Here is an 18,313-nt window from a genome sequence, read left to right as displayed (position 1 = left end):
AACTTCCAATAGAGCTCATTGGTATTAATAATGTACCTAAATTGACAGACATTGTCCGTGAACTTTGACTACAGAAGGTGAAAATCAAATTTTTTATCATGATTTGAAATAAATACGACTTCTCATCTATATACATTTTATAAATTGACATGTTTCATGGCAGTATGTTCAAGTTCTTTGCCGAAGTTTTTTTTTTTTGTTACTTGACAGTCGATACTTACGTGACTTGATTTTGTTATGATTTAATTTAAACTCTTTCAGCTTTAGAAACGAAAAGTTTGTGTAGAGTTTCTATAAATTGATTATGAGGTTAAAATACACGTTATTAAAGAATTTTCTTGGGTTTTCCGTTATATATAAATGCCTAGTTCTGTTAAGTATTCAGCCTTATCTCGTAAGCGTATGCCGTATTCAGTAGCGCATTGGATAATTTTAATACAATGAATTCCTCACGGTCTGACCTTGGCATTGTGTATGAATGCAGCGATGTCAAACTGTTGGCATGCATTATAATAGCTCCCCGTATTCCAAAATGAACCTTGATATAACCACATAGAGTTGGTTTTAGAGAAATTAATAATTATTTTTTTTTATACCGTAATGTTTGAGAGAAAATTGTGAGAGGTATAAAAAAATGAGAAATCACTTTTGCATTTCTACGTGTTAGTGTGAATGACGGAATTAGGAGCTTGTTGAATGTCATTTTATTAATTTAGATGGGAATACTTTTAGTTACATTTCATTCTTATATGAAATTATTTATTAGCGTATTTATTAAGTTAATTGTGTTTGACTCCACTTTTCTTATTTTACGGACCAAGCACCGTAGCGATGGATCAGCCGGGCGATGTTTAAGAATTAATTTTTAATGGATTTTAAAGAAATAAAAATTATCTACGCCTTCCGGGCTCCGACTAACTGATATGGTGTTACAAGTGGCGCCATGCGTGCGTGCATAATACAACAATCCTTAGAATTATTTTTATGGCAGATTAAAATTAATTAAAAAACCGAACCAATGTAATTTTGTAATGGCAACATTTAAGTATCAACTTATATTTTGTAGGCCATTTTGTAGGACATTACAGGATGTAACGCTGAACATTAAAAATCAAGACTGAAACTGTACCTCGAACAATATAACATAAGTGACTTTAGAATAGTTTTCTTTAGATCGAAATATTTTATTATATTATGATACACTTCAAAAAGAAGACAACATTATTACGTCACAGCATAGGTGGGAATAGTTTACTTGGCAAGAAGACTGTATTGAGATACATCGAAACATACAGGTGCAAATCCTGCCGTTAGTAATAAATCATTTATTTATTCATATATGTATATATTAAAATTTCAGGTCAAAGTTAACGGCATAATTTTCTCTTCGTGTGTAAACAAATCTCCTGTGACGAAAACCATAGCTATGACTAACCTTATTATATCATTTTAATATAAGAATTATTTTAAAGTAAACAAAACATTACAAAGAGAGACATAAAAAAAATACGTACAAACACCTGAATTACATCTTTAGTTACTCGGCGTGTTTCCACTGCACTGACGTCACGGAACTGAACAGCTGACGTGTTATTTGTGATGGTGATTGTAATTAATATCAAGAGAGTTGTAAACATGGACCACCAGTGAAATGGAGACGTGCAGAAGAACATAAATATATGTAAATATATAATTGATTAATGACCAACTCTTCATTCGTTCATTCCGTCTTCTTATAAAAGAAGGGATATTGGAACTTCAAGCCATTGTTTCGTCAGAATATTTATGGAAATAAATAAACGCTAAATCTGTTAAAAATGAATGAATGGTCATTCACTATTAACGGACTTAGCGTGTATAAATTCAAGCCTCAGTTATTTTAATGCTAGCCTACTCATTTCACGTCAACAATCAACACATATCTTTATAAAATTAAGATTTTTTTTTTGTATCTGAAGGTATTATGAAAACCAATCCAGCTTCCAAAGATGCAGTATCCGGACTGATTTACACAAGACAAACAATCTTCAGACACTCCAATCTCCGTGCGTGTGTACGTGTTACGTAAGCTACGTTTTAATAGTTCGGCGCCGTGTTAGCTACAGGTCATATCTGAATTTAATGAACTCCGCATTCACACCCATAATTTCCTACACAGACTATTTCTGTTCTGGTCTTCTTAGGAAACTTCTTTTCCGTCCATACAAAACGAATTCCCAGTATCGATTTTATCACATACGATATAGAGTTTTGTCAAACCATTTATCAGAGGTCCAACATTGAAACCTGTTCGTTAAATCTCTGTGATCTTACGACCTATTTACTTACATACGAATTTTATTACACGAACACGATGAGAATCGAAAATCATCCACTACCGTTATATGAAGCGTAATATCAAATTACAAAGTGATTTATGAAATAATAAGTACTGAGAACTGAGGTACTGTTGGTAGACCTGATGAGGACTGAAGCTTGCATACCATTGATGCGTCACTATCACATCTAAATAATATAATTTTACAATAATCGCCATGTTATTTACTAAATCGATAGTTTAGTACATCCCAAGGCCCTATCCCCACCACTTTATTCTCGAGGAGCTAACTCGCTGGGTACGCCGTTTGCTGCATTAACTAAGGGTCCTTGTGAGATCAACGTCACGTAGTCTGATATAATTCTTTGATTTGATCGATTTCTAAGTCGTGACCTAGATTTTTAACCAACACATATTCTTTATTAAAGTATGTTTTGTTGTTAAAAATCTTTTCTTCAATTCCGTGCAGCCAGAGCCAGGATTTGACATATGTTGGTTCGTATTATAAAACATCACTCATATCGATGGATACGAAAAGGTCACTGACCTCAGCCACGGAGAATAGTTACTTTGATAGTCACAATATACCTAATGTTTTTTTGTTTGTTAATTAAGGCTTTCAAAAAGCATGATACGTCTTTCAACGCGGAGTCGAATGTTATCTCGGCTTTATCTTAAAAGTGAAGAAAGGTCCCACGGTCTGTAGGGGTCCCTTTGATTCAGATCTTATTTTAAGCATCACAGTTCGTTGCAATATTTAGTGATTATTATATTGCATTATAAATTACGTCTTTTTATCATTAAACTCATGAATTTCCCGAAAAAAAAAACACCTAGGAATCAGTAATAAAATTTCACGAATACTGCTTCTTTAATGCTAAATTTGTACATGAAAAAAATATAAAGGAAATTTAAGTTTTATACAAGATATTTCACTTAACTGAAACATACGGAACTCCATTTAAAAAGAAAGTTCGCGCCAGGTGTTAAAGTTTCTACGATTTCATAGAAGACGGCTCGGAATGCGTTCTTTGTACGGCACAGTACACTTACTTAAACACATCTCAGTGTAACAGATTAAGGCGCCTAGGAAATCAGTTTTAATGAAAAAAATATCATCATAACTTCCAAACAGTACAATCTATGAAACAGCAAATAAATTTACGAATAAAGATATTGTAAATTTGCTTATAAATACGTAGAATATTTTTGATTTTGTCAATAAATTTATATAACACAAAGACCGGTCACATTTTTAACTTGAACAATGACGAAGAATTGTTATGTTTATTTAAAAAGAATAGTCATGTCCGACTACAATTATAGTAATCATTTATCAATAAGTAATTTTTGGATACAAGCCAGCATTGTCCGATGTATTGTCACAGTGACTTATAAAATAAAAATTTCTACCCAACGTACACACGTGTGGATTTTTCAATGTGACATTCCAAAACATTTTTAATGTCACAAACGTAATGATATTATTTATACAAATCGAAAATCGGACGTGATACGTGATGAATGGGAAGCAACAATAGCTTCCAGACACGTAAATTACACGTATATGTTTTTATTAATATGTTTAATGAGATCTAAGACTTTCGCGGGTAGTTTTCATTTTAACGTAACTAATATTTTTCGGATAAACTACGCGGATTTTTATTATTTTAAATAACTACATAATCCCGACGTTTTGGTTACTTTTCAGAAACCGTGATCACGGTAGTAACGGTCAAAATATTAGTTTCATTTAAATGTTTTATAAGATCTAAGACTTTCGCGGGTAGTTTTAATTTTAACGTAACTAATATTTTTCGGATTATGCTACGCGTATTTTATTATTTTAAAATCACGGTTGCTGAAAAGTAACCGAAATGTCGGGAGTACGTAGTTTTTAATATAATAAAATAAGCGTAGTATAATCCGAAAAATATAAGTCACATTTATAATATATTTTAGATAATTTCAAAGCGGGAATTCAACAAAGACGACCGGACAAACCTTAACAAAAAACAGCACTCGGAATGTCGGAGACAATGAAAGAGCTATGCAGCAAGAAGCCGCATAGAGAGAATATTTCTTAGCAATTTTAAAATACTATTTTAAACTTTTCTTATACATAAAACTCGCGGTATTCGCAAGCAATGTCAGGTAAAATGCTATAATTGTTTTACCATCAACAGAAAAAGTATTTTAAACATACTATATTTTTAAATAATTAAAAAAAAATCTATTATATTATACAATCATATATAAAACATTCTCATTTACAAATCATACCACAGACTATGAAGACTAATAGGTTGTAATGAGAAAGTTTGCAATTAGTACGAATGTTTGATTAAAAAATAAATATAATACGCGTATGTGGCCCCTAACGGATCCTTTCAACCCTACTTCAATTAGACTTCACCCTCTGACCAGCCCCTTATATATACAAAACTCAAATCACCTGCAGAACGACACTACAGCACAGATAATGGATAAACGGACAAAGAATTATCCCAATATAACTTAACTGATTAAAAATTATCTTTGATATACATAATAACAAATTAAGTATACATTTAAACTTACACATGTAATCGGATAAGTGATTTCTTTATTAATATAAAATCTATACTTATCAAATACTTGCAAATCGTACGAAATCTGTTATAAATAATTGCTTAAATACCTTAATTTACTTGAACTCGACACGCATAAAGCGTCTTAACTATATCTTGTCACACAAAATACGTGTTTAAACATAGTGTGTCATATATAGAAAATAATTTAAACAATAACTTACATAATGCTTTGTATTTTATACGGAAACAGTTGTACTGAATCGTTTATTTCTTGCGATATGTATCTTTGTTTAACAATAACTGTCTAATAAACAAATTAGTGTGGAAAAATTACGTTTTATATTTGTGATATTCGTAATATGGGAATATTTATACTGTATTAGACCGACTGCGCCCACGCAGACGATTTCTATTAGGGCTGTGACTTACAACTATACAATAAATTATCAGACAGGTGTTAATGTTTTTCTAAACTTTCATCCTACCTTCAATACGACGCGGTTGTATATATGTGATTATTTATTTCTATTTTATACACTTCCGACAACCCTCGCAGCGGTTGATTCAACAGTTAGAATCGTTTACCACATATCATCAAATAATTGTGTTTAACGAGCAAATTATTAGCAACCTTCATAGTAATGTAACGCTGGGATACGCCATAGCGATATCAAGCGTGCGTAGGTTTTATTTTACAAACATTCGGTTGTATTTAACGTCTAGTGCTGTATAGGTTTAGTTTGAAGTGCTCACCTTTTAGGTTTCCACTTCTTCATGAACACACCGAACATTTTGGTATGGAACCAATGCACATCACTAACACAACACTTCAGTAAGTACAAATAACTTGCACCCTCGACCGCATCTAATTATAATTACCCCATGCTGTTTGTAAACACTTTTTTTTTCTATCGATCCAATTTTTTCCGTGCTTTTCAAAGACGTGTTGCTACGTAGACGTCCGTTGAGCGACTGGCGATTTCAAGCTACAAGCAAACTGCAGCTGTCAGCTGTACTAGTGGCTCCGTATAAATAAATTTGAGATGTCAACCTCTCGCTAGCTAGTTGGAGCTGAATGGAGCGCTTTGATTTGTTAAGGGGCATTTATCGTTCACGTTTTATCTTTATAATCACGGAATTTATACTCGAATTTTGACGTTCTTAAGACGCTTTTTAAATAGAATTTTTTTTTTATGATATATAATTCATGTTATTGTAATATTTATAAATAATTGATAAGAGTTTTTTCAACTTAATTTACGATAAATCACATGTTATATTTAAAATATTTATTGGATACTTAAAAATATAGTTTAAGAGTAGGTAGTTGATGTTTAAAAAACGTAAAGAACACACACACATCTGAAATCCGAGAGACTATTTTTATGAACTTATCATTTTCATCGTCGGGTGTTGTGACGTGAGGGAAATGCAAAACGAGCTGTGTGAGAAAAATCGATGGCATCTAAGGAAGTCACTCGGTGAATCGTGGCCCGACCTAATTTCAGACGATGTTGAGACAAAGACAGTAGATGTATAGCATAAAGAGGATGTGGAATTTGAATAGAAAGCATAAAAAATGTGTAGAAAAAAAACATCAAGCGTAACTATATATAATAACAAGTTTAACTAACCATAAAACGACAAATTTAATGTCCCAAAACCATTGTTGTGGTCCCAAATAAGGTTCCTGTTGAGGAATTTTGAATAATTAGGGGCGAGATGTTCATTGCTGGAATGAAGACTGTCCTGCTCAGATTACACCGATTCTCGTTTTATGTTTCGATGACAGTGTTGAGAATTTAAATAATAACCGTAGATTAAAACACGAACGTTATCACCGTACCATTATTTTAATATTCATGAATAAAGTATTAATCACAGATAATGTTTTATAGCCATGGAGATGATGGAGATATAATACATTCAGTTTGACAGTTATATCACATCGACTAACATCACCAATGCGAGCGAGATGTAGTTTTTAAATAATCGATTTTTTGGTCAACTCAATATTTTATAAAGTAATTTAAAATTTTCTAAAAAAAAAATGTGCATAAATCGTAAGGATTATAAATCTGATGGTCCTTATTGTGAGAGGAAGGCTCACTCGTGCAGGTTGGAAGGTTCCCACGCGTTCAACTTAACTCCTCCATCACGAACCTTAGCAGTCTGTATGAAGATTAGGTAATGACTTCATTGTAACTTCCACCACAAATAACCCCACTTACTCAATAATGACTTAAGGGTTTCCAAGGAATCCTAGAGAATACAAGGAAATAGTATAAGTGGAACATTATATAATAGTTTTATGAACTACTTAATGTTCTTTAACTAAGCATATTTAGATTCTTAGTACTGTCGTTTTATTATACAATCGATATGGAAAATCGATATTTTAATTAATTGATTATTTCCAGTCCAATAGTGCAATAGAAACGTCATTAGGTTTGACATTTAGTGACAATACAGTTAAGCTTCACAGATTGACGTATTATATACATGTGTGTGTGTGTGTGTGTCTGTGATGTTTAGTTAATGATTTAATATAAGAAATAACTCTGTTCCTTTCTCCTTTACATAAACTCTGACCGTGTTATATTCCGAGCTCATCCGTTGTCGCGATCCTCTTAAAAGGGATACAAGGTTTTCGCTTCACGTATTAACATCATGACAATGAATAACTTTTAAATTATAGGACGGAAAAAAAATATTTAATACATAATATATATAATAAAAATGTATTACAATCGAAGCTGAAACATTCCGCATTAGGAATCTCCAAATAAATAGTAATAAACTACTAATACAGTAATAATTTCAATTCTACTTTCATTTCATAAAAACTTATGTAATAATCCAGTTATCTAACTTTATCTTAATATTACCATAATATTTTTAGTGCACTATGTCCAAAATCTAATCGAAACTGTTAAAATTAGCTTCCCAAACAAATATTACACCCAAACGTCTTTGCAATTACAAATTACAGCGTCCTGTAAAAAAATATATGTTATCAATACAGATAACATGAAGTGTTCATGAATTAAAAAGAAATATACAGCAAACAATCCATAGAACAGGTTTGTAACCTCTAACCTCTGGAATATGGTATTCCACCTGCATTTTATATTCCAGCTTTTTCTCAGGGCATACGTGTCGAAGAATTTTTCACCCCACATTTTATATTTCAAATCTTATCCAGGCGTTTGTTTGACATTGCTGTCATTTTAAAAAGAAGGCATGAACAACTTTAATAATCATTGAAACTTCTTTTTCATTTTTTTTAATAGATCGGAATCAAAGTCTCAAAGCATTTTGACAATGTCATAAATAAATGACAGGAGCAATCGAAACAGTGGACATACTTAACTCAATCATAGTTAAACGTTAATATATTTTTTTCGTAAAAAATAAACTTCGTATTCCAGCGGAAAATGAAATTTAAAATATTAAGTTTCATCTCAAACTTTCGTCAAAAAAGCCAAGACAAAGTGGAAAAGTGGCTGTTAGAATATTCGGTCTTAGGAAACTAGGTCGGGCGGTTACCACTCAGGGGAAATGTCAAGATATTAGGATAGGGCTGACACGCTCAGGTTACAATTTACATATTCAAGACACGTTAACATATTGACAACCCTATCAAGTTTATTCTTTTATCGGAAACAGCAATCAGTGTCAAAATTGTTTGTGATTTATTTTTTTGTTAATGTAAAAACCTGGTAGTGGCAGCCCTTATAAATTGTAAAGTAGCCTCACTCAGCCATGAAGTTTTACTTCGTTCTAGTCTTTTCAATATTTTTCTGACACTATAAAATATTAACAGTCTACTTCTCAAAGCAAATAAATGAATTTTCTCATAAAATTCTAGCACTGAAATAGATACAAGAGCTCTTAAAAACTTTTCTCAGATCATCATGATATTTGGTCATTCTTTATAACAACGCCATAGATTAAAGGAAACGTCACTGTCAAAATACAGACAATAAATAAAATATACGTGATTCTCATGTCAAGTTCTCGTATGCGATGAAATTTAATGTCTTATATAGTTATCGTAATCACAATCAAAAGTAATCGATATCTATATCTGTTTTCAATAATTAGATGGCATCATATCCAAATCCTTAGAGGCTGGTACCAAACAAATGAATAGGTACAACACCGCTGGCGGCAGTTACTCAGGTTCATTGGACTTTTTGTGAGAGTCATAATAAATGCAGCGAGAACATGCGACTTCGTCTCTCCGCATACTAAAGCATATGAAAAATGTGTTTAAGCATAACGAGTGATTTAAAGCGCTGTGTAATATAGGATTTGAGCTTTCTTTGTATGTATCATATAATCTGGCGATAATTTAAAAATGTAATAAATGGCTCACTCCAAGCAACCTCTATATATTAACTATATATGCATATATATTCAATAAAATTAAGGTAAAAAGTATAATTTGACATGACATATATAACTGAATTTAAATACACACAATGTCATTCGTAGCTGACATTCTTAGTCTAAGAGCTGCCTCATCCTGTCATCTTGCGGCCCTTTAACGATATAATAGACCGTATATTGCCTCATTCGCTCTCCTACTTATTGGCAAACTCTTAATGTAAATAATAATAAAATTTTCATCTGTCTGTAAATCTCTTACGCCACAATTATTCTCAATCGCTGTAAACGAGGTACGCTGTACAATGTGTACATCGTCAGGGTATAACTATGGCTTGAAGTAAATCCCAGCCTATTCGTATTGCCTAAAGCTAGATTACTGAGAATTACACACTACAGGACTACGCCATAAATGGAACATGGTATAATTTTATATCGGCCCTTCTAAAAGCAAGTTATTTAATATTGTATGTATAATGTTGTTTGTTGTAAAAATAACAGGAATCAGCAATTTATATCAAACTAGGCTCGTGTTACATTAAGACAGCTTACAATATATAATGTTATTACTCATTCACAATAACATCCGGGTTTGTTGAAGAAACTGTGGGAAATAATAAGATGCTTTAACACATACTAACAACTAAATCTTGTTTTGTACATTATACGACACGACCATATTGATACTGAAAAATATTAACACTCAGTTAGAGCATCGGTGGTTCAGTGGTAGAATGCTCGCCTGCCACGCGGGCGGCCCGGGTTCGATTCCCGGCCGATGCAACATTTTTGTTAATTCGATTTCACAAAATCTCTACTCTATAATTTTTATATATTTTTAATGTTTTTTTTTATGTTATATTAATATTTATATCAGAATAATATTAGTAACAAACATGATATGCACACGTAGCTATTAGGTATTCTAAAATAGCGTACAACATAATTCAGGTCAGTGGAAAACGATGCTAGTTAAAATTACACATCCCACTTACAACAATTTATGTCTCATCCGGATTTAAATATATTGTTCAACACAACACAAATCATAATACATAAATTATTATTTAAAGGAATATTTAATGATCGTTTAGGTTTTATGTTCATAAGCATAGTTTTATTTCCTGTGATATTCCGGAACAGTTTAAATTAAATGGGAACGTATCACAACATTTTAGTACTTAAAAATATTTGACCGCGTCTTCTGAAGGTAGGTTAACGCTATATAATTTGTTTGAAAACATAAAAATTTAATATATACATATGTATATTATATCTTTAATGTATGGTACTAAAAAATATTATATATAAATTGATAATGCTAGTGTAATCCGATATGGTCTAGTGGCTAGGATACCTGGCTCTCACCCAGGAGGCTCGGGTTCGATTCCCGGTATCGGAATAACTTTTTTATTAATAATTTTTAGTATTATTGTATCAATAAAGTTCAAAATAACTTTTTATTGAATTTTATTATTATTTAACAAGTTAACAGGAAGAAAACTTGTGTAAGCGTTATAAGTTATTAAGACAAGCGTACCATTACCAGACCGTTACAAACCCGGCAGCCTCACCACCCAGGTTCAACGGAGCGGTTAGCCGTGGTATTACACCAACCGCAACCATAGCTAACTCGGATAGAATCCCATTACTTAATTTCTACTTACATTTCCATTACATAAAACATTTTTAAGGCAAATCCATCTTCCCACTTATGTACCATCTCTCCCTGCTTATTTCTTTATATATAATCTGTTTGTCCTCGAGAGGTTTTCAAAATCTGGTCATTCTAAGCGTGGGTTTATCCAACGTGGCCTTCTTCCAATATGTTACATAATAAATATAATTAGCATAATTTCGACAACCGTGAATGTTTTACGGCTTTTAAAAACCTCGTATTCATATGACAAGAACTATTCAAACTTAGTTTTCATTGTCATTTATTTCTTGCTTGAAATTCTCTATATATTACGTGATACCAACAACGAACTGTACCTTAAATTAATAAGTTGAGACACTGAACTGTACCTTGCCCTTAGTTTGCAATCACACTACACACGGAGCGTTAGACGTTTTTCATTCATAACCTAGTTAGACACTATCACGTGAGAGGATGAGTACAGTAAGCTTAACAAAACTTTATATCGTCACACGTAGAGTTAATAGTTCTTCATTTGTAAATCTTCAGACATTAAATACCATAGATTGTGAAAAAGAAACGGGAAACTGTTCGTATGTAGTGTGTTCATGCCAACATGTGGTAAACAAATCGATCACTAGCCTTACTGCGGGTATCTCAAATTATCATTAAATCACAATTTCGCCTGATAAATCTCGTGTCAGTGCTGATTAAAATCTAATAAAAGCAATTATAAAATGGAAAAACTCGTCTTTAAGTATAAACACGAACAATGAACTTTATATTCGACAGATTTCATTGATCTCAGAGATTTTTCTTGAAATAAATCACTTAAAGTACTTCCAAGTTCCAACCAGTTTCCGATCGCTTCGTAATTTCGGCAGCACGTTGTCAAAATGTAGATAACAAAAGTAGACTGAGAGCATTGCACAGATTAAAAATGTATTCAATAAAAGAGATTGTATATTAAATATTATAAAACAAACAAATCATTGAATGACTAGATCTGTTATATCAAAAAATTATAAAATTATTGTCAGAACAATCATGTAAAAGCAGGCGAATGAAAAGCGTCAAATTAATCGGCGATATATTCTTCTTGGGAGTCCGTTTAAAACATTTTAATACAACAATACATTTCAATATTTACTTTAACAAGAATAATTTAAATTAAACTCGTATTATACGAGATCATTTCATAAAATAATAGTATAATAGATTCAAGAGACAAGCTCCCAAGCTACGAGAGGTCCCACGCAAACCTTTCAAACTGGGGGTGATGTAACTAGGCGCTCGGGTCACCTTGAACTTTGATTTCTGCTTGTTAACTTAACAAACAAATCCGAAGGAGACACAGCAATTATATTGATACAGCGTTTAACGCCTTGTGCTAGATTAAACTTAACTTATGCGTTGCAAAAATACTTTGAGGCGTTTGTTTAACCTGCGGACTCCTTCATTATTTAACTTGCTTTATCATATTAATTCTTTGAGACTGTTAATGTATAATGCTATTATTACATTCACTTTCAAACTGTTCGTCATAAAATAGTCAGTGTGAGTGTCACGAGGACGTTGTCAGTGCCTTCCCTCTTATCCAATCAATATCGGATTGCGCGGCGGTTATGCAACGATGGCTTGTTTGCAACGATTTAGATTTTTCGTTATTCTTTTCTTCTATTTCTAAATTAACTTATCCATTCATATATATAACAGATTATTAACCCTTAATAGCCTGATTTAAGAAAGTGTTTTTTTTATAGCGTGTTTGCTTGAAGGTCTAGATAAAGGGAAAAATAGTTTAAAAAAATTACAATATTTATTTTACATATTCATAAAGAAAAACAAAGAAAGCTATCAATTTATCATATTCCATGGACTCACCGTGCGGGTGCCGGGTCCATGATGCAGGGAGACGAGCTTCAACAGTGCCTGGGACTTGCGACCCAGGTGTAGGTTTAAGGGGGCACTATTATTGCGTTATACGACATGAAAATTATAACTAAACTCTTGACTTTCCTAACCGAGATTTTTTAATTTCGTTTTGTATACAATCTCTTGCATACATAAATATGCGTTTGATCTAAACCAAGATTTTTATTTTATTTCTAAATTATATTCAACCATTTAATTAGCCTGTTTAAATTTAACTCCGCCTTAACTCTAAACTAAACGTTATCACAAATTAGAACCCAACGGACGGTTTAATTTTAACATTTTCGTATACTTATATGAATAAAATAATAATAATATACAAAGCTGTTGTAATTGTGAATGTACCTTATACGTTACTTGATTAAATTTCTGTTTATTGGATGTTATAATTTATATTAGAGTCCCCAGGGCAAGCTGTCTCTAGAATAAAACGTGCAATTACGTACCGGGGTTGGCGCTCTCAAAGGAGGCTGGATCCGGGGGACACGCCGCGCCGCGCCATCGAACAGTCGAACAATGTTACAAAATGTATAACGCATACAATAACAACAGAAAAGTTGAATAACAACAGAACAATAACAACAGAAAAGTATTACAAGAATTTTATCCGAGTAGGTGGCGTCAATTAGTTACAATAAGATAAATATCTTTTTTATATTTATACGAAATCATTGTAACTTCTAATACCTCAGGAATCACGTGAGTTAAATTCTAATAAACATTTACAAAATTAATGAAGTCACCCATCTCATCTGTTTCGAGACGTAAAATAAAAATAATCATCATAATAATGTTGCATGTAATAAAAATAAAAACATTATTAATCTTCCAGCGTAGTCGGTAAGAAGGATAATGAGTGTAACACTAATAACAAGAAAAACATATCTAAGGATAATTATCGGTGCAACGTCTCTGTTTGAGATCCTCGTGTTTGGGTTCCGTGTGGAACCATTGCATCACAAAGCAATTTCGTTATATGAATTTATTGGACTCGGCTGGTTAAGTTCTGATCATTTAAATTTGCATTTTAACAATCCCTCTAGCGTCTTCATGTTTGTGTACCGCACCAATGCCCGACATTGTTTTAAATCTATACGTCACTGTGGCTCTAGCTTTATTGGCAACAGATATATGCCGATGAAAGTTAAAAAAATATATCTTAACTAAGCCAGAATTGATATAAGCAGTCGACAAACAGACTTATTTTGATCGTATTGTATACAATAAAAAAAAATCTCAATTTAATTTAATTTTATACAGCCTTAACATAATCATCGTTTTTGTATTCAACTGCAGAACTCCAAAAATATTATCGGGGTGGCCACCCAGCGTGAATCGCTCAAAGGCTGTAAGCTCTACAAATAGAGAGGGCCAATTGTCAATTAAAATCACTGCAGGTGGCCAGAGGGCAGCACTGGTAATAGATTAATGTAGAGATTCTACCTTCATGCAAACACCAGAAAAATAAAACATAAAATTGAATAATAAATAACAAATGAATAGTACATACTTATAAAATAATCTAAATACGTAATTTTCGAATAACAAGAAAATATTAAATATAATTTTAGTGTCATTCAAAATATTAATCAAATGAATTTTTAATTAATATGAAAGATTTTATCTCAAAACCCGTTGCCGGTAGTACCAAAAAAAAAAATATCTATACATTGATAATCACCTGATATCGTAGTTATTACGTCAAACTATATTTTACAACGACTGTTTCCAGGTTATGCCTCGTATCACAACACACTTTCCGCTAACACACAGGGAGACTCAATTGAAAACGGGTATTCCTATAAATATATCCGTAAACGCCAGACACCGGTGCATTTAAATTATTTATATACTGTGATGAGTGATGACATTTTTAATACGGAGGTTAGGTTAAGGCGTGTTTAAGTGATTGGTATTTAATAACATTGCCTCGTTTTAGATATAGAAGTTTCATTATTATCACTACAGTTGAGATTGGTAAATTAATATCTTTATTATTGTCGGACCGATCGTCTTGTGCTTTCTGCGAAGCGTGACATTAGCGCAATGTCTTTTGGGTGTTAGCACGGATGGTGATCTAAATAAAAATCCTAACATTTTAGTTAGTTTTATAAGGGCTTAAAACATACGTATATTTCATTAATTACATAGCTTCCTATTTCGTACAGATCTTACTAAATATGGGTCGTTTCTGATTGACATTCAGTACGTCAAAAGTTTTTAAAAATCAAAATGGCGGACACGTTGTAATGTAAGAGCTAATTTTATGTTCTCGTCCAAGACAAAACTACTGATATTTAAAATAAGAAGCCGTCTGCGTAATATGAATAGCAATATATTTTTAAGGCGACATGCTTAGGAGAGCAGAAAAAAATTCGTTACGAGTTTGGCTGATACGTTTCTTACTATCAGTGTACGTTTTTACACCGTAACCATCTGTACGCAGTTTAAAATGTATATAAAACAGCGTGTGATGTAGCCTTGGTCATTGAATTCTTATCTGATATCGTTCACGTGTGATAACAACTGATAACAAACTCAGACTAACATAGTTACATGGAATCAGAATAGTTTGAGAGTCCACAGCATTTGAAAAAACATTGAAAAAGTAAGAAATAAGTTTAATATATATAACATAATTTAACATATTCGTTTGATTTTTTAACTTTTATTAGATTCCATTGTTTGTTTGTTTGCATGTAGTCAAAGTCTCGTTTCACGAAATATATGTCACAAAGCACCCCACGCTTTTTTCACAATAATCTTAATATTTTTCTTTCATTATTATTCATTCTCCGTAATTGAGAATTATTTTAAACTTTTTAGTTCGATATCATGAAAAAATAGCGTGTTTTTTTAACTATATTTATATATTTATTTTTATTGTTTGTAACATATTTACTATTACTTATTATAATATTACAACACGCTTAATTTACGTCCAAATAAAAAAAATAGAAACATTAAAAATAAAAAACTTGAAATCGAAATATCTTAAGTAGTCAAAGACCAATTATGACAAGCATGACATTAAAAAAAAATATATATATATATATATATTAATTATATCACACAGATTATAATTATTAATTTGTTCGGAAAACATACGAGAGAAAGTAATGTTACTGGCTTTAGATTATATATATATATATATAACAATTTAAATAGAACATTCTGAAACGACAATGAACACTTTATAAGATAGATACAATTTAAATTTAATTAAACTACCAGATAAGAACGAAATTAACTAAATATTAAATTGTTTATATATATTATGTAACTAATTTGTATATAATCTACTGTTACACCTATATATATATATATATATATATATATATATATAGGTTGCATAAAGTATCTTTACATAGTATGCCATCCTCAAACTCATTCATGAAACTGTATCCATCTAATCACAAAATAAAACAATAATACTCAACAAGATATCTTTATACGGAACGCGTAACTTTCACTATAACCCACACCGACATTAATATCGTTCGCGTGGGTGATTAAAAACTACCTTCATTGCTAAATAGAAAGAGCGATTTTCTTAACATAATTCTATTATAAACTGTCAGTGTACGCATAGCAAATTAAGGACGGATGTTTAAGCTAACCTAAACCGATTCAGTTATTTGAAATAACCGGTTAACATAAAATCGTTAATAAGATGAATCTAATTACGCTGGCAGTAAGTATTATATTAATCGCTGATTTACGAAACAGGAAGTCTATTCACTGTGTAATTGTTGCAAAACTTTTTGCAGCAGTCGTACTTCTTGCTGGAAACAATGGTTCTTTGCTTCTACTTGTCCCATTAATCCGTTATAATAAATAGTAATATCTACTTTCTAGTTCATCGAACAATTCAAATGATTAAGCCTTCTAACTTAAGAAATACCTAAAGGTATAACGAAACGTCAGTATGACATTTACGAAATGTCATAAATTTTTATGACATTCATAAAAATCGGAACATCTAATGTGTTAACACTGTAAATGAAACGCAAAAAATATAGATGACTAAAATCTAAGCAAATTTTTCGGCTTAAAATTCGCGATACAAAAGAAATGGCCCAAATAAAATCTAGGCTGACAGTGTTCTTTGTTTGCGGCGCGGGGTTCTCACGGAGACTTATTTGCTTCACTTCAGAAAAATTGGATAGGTTTCCCAGCCCGGCTCTGCGTGGCAAATTAATTATAACAGTCATGGAGTTTTTGCACAGTGACTTGTATGTCCTGTTCGGATTACGTAAGAGTGTGCTTGTAATCTATAACATTGGCATTAAATCCCACAGATGCTTCTAGAACATTAATTTATTGGATATACTCAATTGAATTTTATTATATTCCATTGATTATACTCAAATAAACAATCGATGGCCGAATATGTGAAGATTCCGATGTAAATACAGACATTACAACCTACTTTTGTTTATTTTTTCGTTGTGCTGACACAGGCTATGCGATACGTTTTTATGCTTGCTCCAATGTTTTTCGATACCTGACACTCGACGTAGCTGACTCAGTAGTAAGCAAAAACCGAGACAGTTGCTAAGGCTTACCTATTTTTGTTACTTCCTAGGATTACGCATTTTATTGTTAACTTTATAAACTATAGAAGTATATATGCGTTTTCGTTAAACGAAGAGAAGAACTACTTGATAGTTGATGGGAGGCAGTCACCGTCGCCAATGAACATCTGCAACATAAGGAATGTTGCGGATGCGTTGCCGACCTTGATTTTTGAGGGAGGTGGAAAGGGTGGGAATAGGGAGAGGGCAGGAAAGCGTGGGAACAGAGAAAGAGCAACTGGCTCTCTCACTCATCGGACGACACGCAGCCATTAAAGACTACTTCAGGTCGGTCTTCTGTAAGAGGGTGGTACTTCCCCGGTCAAGCCAACTCTTGTTCGAGCTGCATTACCTGACCATGGCAAAGCTCTTCCACCTTACATATGTACCTACATACGAAATAACTTTGTATTATAATGTGTAAGGTCGACTCGTAACAGGGACTGCTTCCTCACAATTGAATACATCACATCGTAATAAAACCTATATCAAAATGCATGTTCTGCTTATCACAAGTTTCAATCGACATATAACTTAAAGCCTTAACAGTTTTCCGTTAGTGTACACTAGCAGGTTATAATAAAAACGTAGGTTATTGAAATAAAATACGCGTAGTAATCCGAATAATGTTAGTTTCATTTAAATTAATACTCACAAAAGTCGTAGATCTCATTAAGTTTAAAATAACTAAATACTTCGTAATAATTAAGGTATATGACATTTGACTATTAAAGGTTGGAAAAGTAACGTGAATATTTTATTCTATTTCGGTAGTTAACGGAAGTAGTTAAGCGAAACCATTATTAAACTAAAGCGTAAAAAAAACTAATATGTAAAAAGTATCGTAATAATACAATTAATATTATCTAAATAGCGACAT

The 18,313-nt window shown here is 32.2% G+C and overlaps 1 protein-coding gene and 2 non-coding genes across 5 annotated transcripts in view; 2 read left to right on the top strand and 1 right to left on the bottom strand.

Annotated features, from left to right (window-relative positions):
* The window catches only part of LOC116767620 (uncharacterized), a 186,563-nt gene that overhangs the window by 166,873 nt on the left and 1,377 nt on the right, over positions 1-18,313 (bottom strand). For 2 of the 3 annotated variants that reach the window (XM_032658023.2, XM_032658026.2), the window contains exon 1: positions 5,644-5,893. The exons of the other annotated variant lie outside the window; for it this stretch is intronic. In XM_032658023.2, coding sequence (XP_032513914.2) covers positions 5,644-5,681 — 38 coding nt within the window. In that variant the 5' untranslated portion in view covers positions 5,682-5,893. Of the gene's footprint in view, positions 1-5,643; positions 5,894-18,313 lie in introns of those variants that run through there. 3 annotated transcript variants of the gene reach the window in all.
* On the top strand, positions 9,995-10,065 carry Trnag-gcc (transfer RNA glycine (anticodon GCC)). The gene has a single exon. It is a non-coding gene; the product is annotated as a tRNA-Gly (tRNA).
* Trnae-cuc (transfer RNA glutamic acid (anticodon CUC)) lies at positions 10,613-10,684 on the top strand. Its single transcript has one exon. It is a non-coding gene; the product is annotated as a tRNA-Glu (tRNA).

This window comes from Danaus plexippus (assembly GCF_018135715.1).
Source record: "Danaus plexippus chromosome 9 unlocalized genomic scaffold, MEX_DaPlex mxdp_26, whole genome shotgun sequence".
NCBI lineage: Eukaryota > Metazoa > Arthropoda > Insecta > Lepidoptera > Nymphalidae > Danaus > Danaus plexippus.
The sequence above is the reverse complement of the archived record's forward strand: the minus strand, read 5'-3'. Positions and strand labels throughout refer to the sequence as shown.